Source organism: Panicum hallii, chromosome 3 (genome assembly GCF_002211085.1).
Source record: "Panicum hallii strain FIL2 chromosome 3, PHallii_v3.1, whole genome shotgun sequence".
Taxonomy (NCBI): domain Eukaryota; kingdom Viridiplantae; phylum Streptophyta; class Magnoliopsida; order Poales; family Poaceae; genus Panicum; species Panicum hallii.
This window is the reverse complement of record NC_038044.1, coordinates 57,471,055-57,482,461: the sequence shown is the minus strand read 5'-3', so window position 1 is coordinate 57,482,461 and position 11,407 is coordinate 57,471,055. Positions and strand designations below refer to the sequence as shown.

The 11,407-nt window shown below is 42.1% G+C and overlaps 1 protein-coding gene across 1 annotated transcript; it reads right to left on the bottom strand.

The window, feature by feature from the left end:
* Positions 1-278: 278 nt before the first annotated feature.
* Positions 279-1,241, bottom strand: LOC112887138. The gene has a single exon (XM_025953230.1). The coding sequence runs from the start codon at positions 1,103-1,105 to the stop codon at positions 536-538; it is 570 nt and encodes a 189-aa protein (XP_025809015.1). The 5' UTR covers positions 1,106-1,241; the 3' UTR covers positions 279-535.
* Positions 1,242-11,407: the final 10,166 nt, after the last annotated feature.

Below are 11,407 nucleotides of genomic sequence, written 5' to 3'. Positions count from 1 at the left end.
GTCCTAAGGCATTATTGGAACGAGGTTGGCAGCAGATCGATGCACCGATAGGATTTGATTGGTGGTGGCGTCATGATTTGCTCTTCTGAACTGATCACCTAAATAGAACGGTAACCAAAAGCACCACTTTATATTTATCACAACATTTTTCCCAGTTTTTCAGACCCATTCACATATATATCTTTCACTAGTAAGTAGAAGTTTGAATTTATTTTAAAGTACAGATGCTCACACATACGTACACACACTCACCCATATGAATATAAGGACAAATTCCATGAAAAATCCGACCTTAGTATTGTTGAATTTCATAAACGAAATGAGGCCACAAGTCTTCTTTGTTGACTCTCGGATCGGAAACATCTGAGTGGAAAAGCTATTTCAACCATGTACATATACATACTCGCATAGTCCATCACTCTCAGCATGTCCAAAACAAATACATAAAATCCTTGAAATGCTCATCACATTTCTCAAACCGGTAACTCATCAACAACCAGAATACACACGAAATGAATTACAGATGGACAGGAAATTAACTATGGCAATCGACGGTAGCATCTGAGCTGTCTTGATCATCGGTGAAGTGGACGCCGCCGCAGAACATCTTGATGCCGTAGAGCCTCGTGGGAACCACGCCCACCCTGAAGTGCACCTGCGCCATCACAACCACGGTGAGCCCCCTGATGATGTTCGATAGGTTGCCGGCGAAGCCCTCAATCGTGGAGTTGTCGATGAGGAGAGCCGACGCGTCGACGCTGATCAGGCTAGGGGACGGCAGGTAGTCCTCTGGCCATGCCGTGACTACGGCATGGACTTTGTCTGTTGCCGTGGGCTTCGTGCTGTTCACCAGGTCGATGAAGATGCTCTCGTACTTCACCTGGGTGCGGCGCTGGCCGCTGGTGTTGGCAGAAACGGTGAGGTTGAGCCACACCCCGTCGCCGCCGCTCAGCGTGCTGCGCGTGGCGTGGGTGACGAAGAAGCTGATGCGGGCAGGCCTGAAGATTGCCGAGACCATGATGACAATGGCGGTGGCGGCAAGGGTTCCGCCAAGAGCGGCGAGGATGTAGTTCTGGATGTTCCATGTTTTGCTCGGAGCAGCCATGGGGATGGTGTCCAAGCTTGGCTATTGGTGATGGAGTAAATGGACCGAGGTAGTAGACAGCTGATGACCAAGCAAGTTTATACGGGAGCATGCCAGCCTGCAGTCTATCTGAACCTTTATTTCAGAAAACTACCACCCTAATTACAGAAAACGAAAAAAAATCAAACCATCCATCTTTTATTTGGGGGAAATAGTATGTTCTTTCATATTAAAAGGTTTATTTGAGTCACCTATAAGCAGAAGTTATGTATAGAAGAAGAGAAACAGAGAAAAAGTATCGTACAAGCACATGGGCCAGAATCCCATCTGCAACCGAATCTATACTATAGAAATTAAAACAATTAAAACCTTTCTCATCAATATTAGGTTCACTGTACTCTTCACGGAAAGACCCAATTGAAAAGCCAAAAGATTTGATGAAAGGGGTGGAGATCCATTTTTTGATACAAGAAAAAATAATTCTACCCAAAAGCTAAAATTTTTTTCACCAAATCCTTCTACGTACCCACCCGGTGTACCCGCCGCTTCGAGCACCCTCATGCTCACAACTAAGGAAGAAATTTGATCCCCGTATATTTTTTCCTTATGTACAAATAGAAAATAGAGTAGTATAAATGGATGTTATAAATTCTTTCCATACTAAATAAATCAAGATATCCCTATCAATCAATCAAGAGGCTAATTGCAACATCAAGACGCGCACAATTAAGGGAGAAAATTGATCCCCGCATATTTCTTTCCTTATGCACAAACTTGACTCATAAATATTTTTTTCTTACTTATGAATCACTCATACGGACAAATAGGAAATAGAGTAGTATAAATGGAGAGGTATAAATTAAGTAGTATAAATTCTTTCCATACTAAATCAAGATATCCCTATCAATCAATCAAGAGGCTAATTGCAGGTGCCCTTATTGCCGCAGCAAGCTTTTCCAAAAGCATGATGTCTCCTTACCTTCCATCACTGCACCTATACACCTCTAGGGTTAATCATTCACCCCATTGTTGCCGCTGCCTGACGGGGGCGAACATCATGGATCCCCCAAAGTGCGCTCTTTAGGGAGCTAATCACGGATTAGTCCTTCCAAACTATGCAGCTCGACCTGACCGGGCAGCCATGCGGCCGCGGACGGCCCACCGGATGAAGGAACGTAGATGGCCCAGCATCAGGCCCAGACGCGGGGCGAGAGCCGACTCGCCCGACCTTGAGGGTGCGGGCTCCGCCTCGCCCCAACCCAAGGGTGCGGGCTCGGCCTCATCCGACCCCTATGGGAAGGGCTCCGCCTCACCTGACCCCGAGGGCACGAGCTCGACTTCGCCCGACCTCGAGTGTACGAACGCGGCCACACCCGTCTTAGAGTCACGGGACCCCCGAGGTCCTGCTGGAGTGAAAGCTCACGTCGGAGGTCAAGCCTCTGACGTGAGAACACAGGCAATCACGGCGAGCCCCCATCGCCCGCCGCGCTAGGGGTTAAGCCGCAAAACACACCGGGGGCTCACATCGCCCGTCTTGTCGGAGCACACGTCGCCCACCAGACACGCCGGGGCCCCCCGCCACTCGTCCTGTTGAGGCCACGTCGCATGTCACGCAAGGAGCGGCGCAGGGACACTCCCATCGGTATCTACAGGGCCAATTGAAAGCATCTAGGCCCCTAAATTATGTTTGGGTAATTAATGACAACTATAAGTGGACTAACTGCTTCATTGAGATTTATGAGAGTAGGATGGTCCATAGATGAGTAGTTGAAAAGAAGCAAATGGCACAACGATCTAAGAAGAGACTCAAAATGGACAGCTCAAGGCAAAGGTATAACATAGGGATTTTGTTTTTGCCGGTCCAAAGAAGAGTAGAGAAGAACTCGATCGGGTTTTTAGGCTAGATAGCCGTACTATTAAGAGGGGCCGATGTTCGTTTGCTCGGAAATTTGCTAAGTGCCTTATGATCGAGTCTTTGCATTGCATACCTTAAGAAACATGGCACATGAGAGAAAAGATGCACACATAACGAGAATTCCTGCACTTCACGCCTGAACCGGACAGTCCGACTAGTTAGACCGGACAGTCCGGCACCCCTGGACAGTCCGGTTGCTGACGGACGGACAGTCCAATTTGTCTCCAGCATCTGAGGCAGAAGGTTTTGTCCAACCGGACTGTCCGGACCTGTATGGCGGACTGTCCGGTTAGGCTGTAACGGCTAGTTCTGACCACGCCATTTTTACAACAGTTGACCGTTGGGGGAGCTGGCGGACTGTCCGCCAGTAGCTAGCGGACTGTCCGCAAATGTCGCAGAAAACCCACCAACTCCTCCAAACGGCTAGTTTGTGTTGGTAGGCTATATATACTCACCCCTTGGCTGCATAAGAGCTCTCTTAGCACTTGAGAAAGATATTAGAACATCCTTGAGCTCTCATTCACTCATCTCTCACTCACCATTGCTTAGTGATCGCATTCTTGTGAGTTGGAGAGTGTTTAGTGCATTGCATCAAAGAAGTTGATCATTGAGGCACTAGTGGGATTCTAAGCAAGCGTCGTTGGCTTGTTACTCTTGGAGGTTGCCGCCTCCTAGATGGCTTGGAGATCGTGTGAGCCACCGAGCACTTAAAAGGAGATTGTGAAGGTTCCGTGGCCAAGTTTGTGAGAGGTTGAGCTCGCCTCGCCGGAGCGGTGAAGAGCATCTTAGTAGAACCGAGGTTTGGAGAGGTTCTTTGATCGATTGGCTCAAAGACTAAGTGAAGACTTGGTAGAGGAGCAATCAAGTTCATTGAATCCACCTCAACGTGGATTAGGGGTGACCGGCAAGAAGAAGATTGAGGACAAGAAGAAGAAATACTTCAAGAAAGAGAAGAATGGATAAGCTTACTTTGTGGAGTGGGATTCCGACGAGAGCTTCGATGATGAAGATGACAAGCCATCAAGTGCTCTTGCCGGGATTGCTATCAAAGAAGCTCCATCTCTCTTCTCCAAACATCATTGCCTCATGGCTAAGGGTGAATCTAAGGTAACTAATGATGAGGCTAGTGATGATGAAGAAGACTCACTTTCTTATGATGATCTTGTTAGGATGATTAGTGAATCTGATGATATCTTGCGCAAAAAGAGTGACAAAATTGCGGAATGGAAGAGAAAATACTCCTCTCTTCTAAATTCGTATGAGGAGCTAAAGACTTCTCATGAAAATCTTAAGAAGTCCCATGAGGAGCTCCAAGCTTCGAATGAGCTTCTTGAGGAAAGTAATGAGAAGCTTAAGGAAGCTTATGTCACTCTAGTTGCACTTGAAACCGTCAAGGACAAAATAATTTCTTGTGCAAAATGTGATGAATTAAAATGTGCTTCATGTTGTCCTAGTACATCTAACTTCTCTTGTAGCACAAGTATTAGTTCTTGCACAAGTGATGCATCTCTTATCTTGGAGAATGAATCTTTAAAGAAGGAAGTTGATTGTTTGTCCAAGGATCTAGCTAAATGGTTTGGTAGCCATGCCAAATTCAACCATTGTTGGACAAGTCAAAAATTCACTCTTAACCGCAATGGTATTGATTATGAGCCCAAGAAAAGGATCCTTTGATGCATCCTATGTTCTTAGAAAGAATGCTAATGGGAATATTTTTGCTAAATTTGTTGGTCTACCTATTAGTGACACTAGAAGGAAATCAATTTGGGTGCCCAAAACTTTGGTGACTAATATTCAAGGACCCAAACAAGTTTGGGTACCTAAACAGAAGTAATTCATCTTTGTAGCTGGATTATAAAGCCGGTGGAAGACATTGGGTGATTGATAGTGGTTGCACTAATCACATGACCGGTGACAAGAAAATATTCTCTTATATCGACTATGGTATTTCCAGCTTTGACAACATCACCTTTGGAGATGATAGCAAGGGAAAGGTAAAAGGTGTGGGTAACATAGCTCTCTCTAATGATTTCTCTCTTTCCAATATGCTACTTGTTGATTCTCTTAATTTCAACTTACTTTCAATTGCTCAATTATGTGATAATGGATATAGATCTGCGTTTACTAGTAATGAATTTGAAGTTACTTCTCTAGATGGTAAAACCAACATCTTTAAAGGTTTTAGGCATGAAAGCTTATATCTTGTTGATTTTGCTTCTAAGAAAGCTAGCCTAACCACATGTTTGTTTTCTAAGTCATCTATGGGTTGGTTATGGCATAGAAGACTAGGATATGTTGGCATGAAATAATTAAATAGGCTTATCAAGTATGATCTTGTTGTTGGTTGAAAGATGTCAAGTTTGATAAGGATAAATTGTGTAGCGCTTGTCAAGCCAGCAAATAAGTCTCAAATTCACATCCATCCAAGAGTAGCATGTCAACCACAAGACCTCTTGAGTTGCTTCATATGGACTTATTTGGACCTACAACTTATAGAAGCATTGGTGGAAATAGTTATTGTCTTGTGGTAGTGGATGACTATTCTAGATATACTGGGGTATTCTTTCTTCATGACAAGGCCAATGTTAGTGATAATTTCAAGAGATTTGTTACAAGGGCGGAGAATGAATTTGAGAACAAATTGAAGAAAGTGAGAAGTGACAATGGAAGTGAATTTAAGAATTCAAGAATTGAAAACTTTTGTGATGAGAAGGGTATTAAACATGAATTTTCAACTACATATGCACCGGAGCAAAATGGATTGGTTGAGAGGAAGAATAGGACTCTAATTGATATGGCAAGATCAATGCTCTCGGAATATGATGTATCTCATTCTTTTTGGGCCGAGGCAATCAATACCACTTGTCATGCTTCAAATAGACTCTATTGTCATAGGTTCTTCAACAAGACTCCTTATGAGCTTCTTATTGGAAGAAAACCCAATATTTCTTATTTTTGGGTTTTCGGTTGCAAGTGTTATATATTAAGGAAAGGTATCCGGTTATCTAAATTTCAAGGCAAGTGTGATGAAGGATTTCTTCTTGGGTACTCATCTTGTAGCAAAGCTTATAGAGTATATAACATGACCAAGGGTATTGTTGAAGAAGCTTATGATATTGAGTTTGATGAAACAAATGGCTCTCAAGATGAAAAAGATAATTTTGAAGATGTTAGAGAAGAAGGCTTGGCTAATGCCATGAAGACTATGTCGATTGGAGACATTAGACCAAGACAAGAAGAAGATGAAGACGTTGGTCCATCGTGCTCTGTAAGGGGGAATCCACCCTCTTCAACTAATAATAATGATCAAGACCAACCTTCTAATGATATCATTCAAGACAATGTTCCTCAAGATGACTCTCAACTATTGTCACCATCTCCTCCGTTTTCATCAACCCAAGAACCAAATGCACAATCTAGAATTCATCATAATGTTGCGAAAGATCACCCCATTGATCAAATTATGGGTGATATTAGTAAGGGTGTTCAAACTCGATCTCGCATTGCTTCCTTTTGTCAACATTATTCTTTTATTTCTTCTATTGAACCTAACCGTATAGATGAAGCATTACAAGATCCGGATTGGGTGAATGCTATGCATGAAGAACTAAATAACTTTACCCGCAATAAGGTTTGGGAATTGGTTGAGAGACCCAAAAATTACAATGTTATTGGTACCTAATGGGTCTTTCATAACAAGCAAAATGAAGATGGAATTGTTGTAAGGAACAAGGCAAGACTAGTGGCTCAAGGCTACACTCAAGTCGAAGGTTTGGATTTCGGTGAAACTTTTGCTCCCGTAGCTAGATTAGAAGCTATTAGAATCTTACTTGCTTATGCTTGTTACCATAACATTAAATTATATCAAATGGATGTCAAAAGTTCTTTCTTAAATGGAAAAATAAATGAGCTAGTTTTTGTAGAACAACTTGAAGCCGAACCATGTGTTTAAACTTTCTAAGGCTCTCTATGGGTTGAAACAAGCACCTCGTGCTTGGTACGAGAGGCTTAGAAATTTTCTCACTTCTAGGGGCTTCAAAATTGGGAAAGTTGATACAACCTTATTTACTAAGAAGATTGGTCATGATATCTTTATTTGTCAAATATATGTTGATGACATTATCTTTGGTTCTACTAATGAAAGTTTTTGTGAAGAATTTGGAAAGATGATGTCTAGGGAGTTCGAAATGTTAATGATTGGTGAATTGAGCTTCTTCCTTGGTCTTCAAATCAAACAATTGAAAGCAGGCACATTTGTTTGCCAATCTAAATATGTCAAGGATATATTGAAGAAATTTGGTATCGAAGAGGCTAAACCAATTAAAACACCTATGGCAACAAATGGTCACCTTGATCTTGATGAGGGAGGTAAACCGGTAGATCTCAAACTCTATAGATCAATAATTGGTAGTTTGCTTTACCTTACCGCATCTAGGCCCGACATTATATTTAGTGTTTGCATGTGTGCACGGTTTCAAGCCGCACCTAAAGAATGTCACTTGACGGCCGTAAAGCGAATTATGAGATATTTGAAGTATACTCCAAATATTGGTCTTTGGTATCCAAAGGGAGCTCAATTTGAATTGGTTGGTTATTCGGATTCCGACTATGCCGGTTGCAAGATTGATAGAAAGAGCACTTCCGGTGGATGCCAACTTCTTGGTTGTTCTCTTGTTTCATGGTCTTCTAAGAAGCAAAACTCCGTGGCTCTCTCAACTGCCGAAGCGGAATATATTTCGGCGGGGAGCTGCTGCGCTCAATTATTATGGATGAAACAAACTCTTCTTGACTATAGCATTGATTTTAAGAATATTATTTTATTATGTGACATTGAAAGTGCTATCAAGATTGCCAACAATCCTGTACAACACTCAAGAACCAAGCATATTGATATTCGGCATCATTTTCTTAGGGATCATGTTAGCAAGGGAGATATCAAGATTGATGGAATTGGCACTATTGATCAATTGGCCGATATCTTTACCAAGCCGTTGGATGAATCACGTTTTTGCAAGCTTCGCAATAAACTCAATGTCATTGACTTCTCTAATGTGGCTTGAGACATGATACATATTTCAGATTCATGCTTTTTACCTTTATGAGCAAATTCATCTTAATACATTTCATACATGTCCCATATTTCATGCATGAGGTCTCTAAATTCTCAAGTTCAAGCAATCTTCTTCTGGCCAAATCTTCAACAAATTGGTTATTGGATATCATGGATTCATCATGAACTTTGAATTTTGAGGCATTGGAAGATTTTAGATTAAAATCAGCAAGTTGGACAAGGAATTTGGACTCTGACTACTCAAACCGGACTGTCCGCCAGTGGTAAACCGGCCTGTCCGCCTGTGGCGGACTGTCCGCCAGTTGTTAACCGGACTGTCCGCCTGTGGTGGACTGTCCGCCAGTTGTTAACCGGACTGTCCGCGTGATTGCATTTTTCACATAGAAACATTCTTCAAACCGGACTGTCCGCCTGTAGTTTCCGGACTGTCCGGTCGGGCCAATTTTTGCCCAGTAACACCCTTGCGGCGGGCACATAACACCTCCTCACCTCTTCATTTGTTCCCATCCGCCCAAAATAATCTCTCCTCTCTCTTTTCCTCACCTCACACCACCAAATCCTCTCCTCCAAAATTTGATTTTTGGCCAGATTCGCGGACCCTCCGTTTCAATCCCCGGACACTCCGCGATCCCCTCGTCATGTCTTCTCGGTATCCCCTCGTCATGTCTTCTCGGTATTGAATCAAATCCCCTCTATTTCTTCCGGATTTCTCTCTTTTTGCCTAGGGTTTGAGTTGGGGGATCTCTCATTCTATCAAACTTTTGGATGTATGCTTTGGGGCACTTGTTAGTTATGTTGAGAGGATCATTTGCTTATAATTTGAGGATTTTCTCACAGTTAAATTTAGAGATCGGGCTAAGTGAATTGAAGAACCCTAAATGGTGAATCATAGGGTTATGGCTGCTCATACTTGTTATCTATGGTCTCTAATTTGTGAAAACTCATTTTGTGACTGTAGTGGAAGGGTCAAGAAAAGTGCAACAAAAAGGGACGATGCTCCCAAGAGGCAACGCATTCATGATCCTTCTTCTTCCTCCGAGTCTGAGGATGAGGAATATATTCCTCCTAGCCATACTCCTGTGGATGATCCTTTTGAAGACTATGAAGATGAGGGTGAGGATGATGTCCTGATCAATGAGAGAGCTAACACTACCCCAAGAGTTTGGACTGCTGCAGCTTATTCATCAGAAAGACGTCTGTATCAATATGGTCTTGAGCGAAACACTAACAATCTCTATTTCTACACAAAAGTGCAAGAAGAGGCATTCTTTGGTCATCTAGTGAACAAGATAGTCTTTGCACATCAGACCATTGATCTTAATTATATGTCTTCTCAGCCAGTCATGTGTGACTTGGTCCCGATGCTTCAACACATTGGATCAAGAGAGTTTCTTACTCACAGGTGTGATTGGAACAATACCATCATCCGACAGTTGTATGCCACAGTTGAACTTGATTTTGCAAATGAGCGAATTGAATGGATGACTGGAAAGATCAAGTATGAAGCTTCCTTTGCTGACTTTGCCAGAGCCATCAAAATCAACAATAAGTTTACCACAGGTCCTAACATTATCAGCCTACAAGACGACCCTAAAATGAGAGATGATGACGTTACAGGCTACTATGAGCCAAATAGAACATGAATTGACCGTCTCTATGGGCGCATCACAGGTCTTAAGCATTGGCCTGCAGTCTTGAATAAAATTTCTAGGTGCACACTAGTTCCTAAGAGCGGATATCAAGAAAACTTTCTTGGATATTCAAGGAACTTTGTAGATCATGTGCTCAGGGGTGAGAAGATGGATGTTGTGAGGACAATCATGAATCAAATTCAATTTAAGAAGAAAAATCTTGAGGTCAACATCTACTTTGCTCCCTATATCATGTCTTTCATTATTCAGGAGACAAATTTTGATGGTCCAAGGCCAGAAAAGCACACACCCTAAAAACCATTCTCTAATGACAGAGATTTTCGTCAGAGAGCTCTCACTCCCATCAATGAGGTTGATGATCCACATGCTCCATTTAATCCTAATGCCGGTCAAGAAGCTCCTGCTCAAGACGCGCCTCCTCCTCCTCAACCTGGTCAGCAATTTTCGGAGCCTCCTGCAGGGTACTTTGATCCTTACTTCACTACTCTCCAAAACAATATCAATGCTAGTTTCTCTTCTCATTTTGAGAGTTATGGAGAGCAAGTTAATCAGAGGATTAATACTATGGAGCAAAACTTCTATGGTTATGTGGACAATCGCCTGAATACTTTTGGCCAACACATTCACGACACTATGTATAATCCAATCATGACTAGACTTGAGCATGTGCACACTGGGTTACACACTGACATTGAGGCTCTTGATGCTCGGTTTAATGATATGAATGTGAGTGGAAATCACAGTGGACCTCATGGTTGTTCTTCCTCTAGTTACTCAGATATTGAGGCACGGCAGCAGCGCATTGAAGAAGACATTCACAACATCAACGCAAGTCTCATGGGTTTCTCGGATCATTTCTATTCCATATTCCCGGCTCCGACTCCTCCGCCATCGTTCTATCCTTTTCACCCATATTTTCCTCCACCGCCTCTACCACAAGACGATTGATTTGGATAAATTAGTGAAGGCCTCTCTTTTTGGTACTTGATGCCAAAGGGGGAGAAGAAGAGAAAGGAGTGGATGGTCTTAGGGGGAGCTTGCTCTTGGTGAAGAAGAAGACCCTCTTGCATTTGCATGCATGAACTATGAACTCTTTGCATTTCATATTTATTTGCATTTTATGTTTATTTACTCCGCATGAACTATTTGCTATTTGGGCTTGTAATAACTCTAAATACTTATGTGTGTGCTTGAACCTCTTTAAAATCGGTTGTGGTGAACTAGTTGTGCTTAATAGTTATTTACTTATCTATCTTTGGATGTGGTTGATGAGGCTAACAAATTTTGAATATTGGATATGTGTATTCTCTTGCCTCGCTTCCATTTTGTAGGGGAAATTTCGCCAAAATTTTTATATCAAGACATATGTGTGGAATTCAATAAATATTATATGCACATATGTAGGGGGAGTTTTTCTTCTACTCTTAGAATTTTGAAGAAGTCTTACTCTATCTTACAATACTCAAATTGAATATGAGTAAGTCTTTCAAAATTCTCTCTCAAGTCTATCTAATACCTAGTGTATGAAATAGGCTTGAAAAACTGAATTATATCACTCCTTTGCTTAGTTGTCATCAATTACCAAAAAGGAGAAGATTGAAAGCATCTAGGCCCCTAAATTGTGTTTTGGTAATTAATGATAACTATAAGTGGACTAACTGCTTCATTGAGATTTATGAGAGTAG

Excerpts from the sequence above, each read along its gene's own strand:
- LOC112887138 (XM_025953230.1), bottom strand. The coding sequence starts at position 1,105 with ATGGCTGCTCCGAGCAAAACATGGAACATCCAGAACTACATCCTCGCC.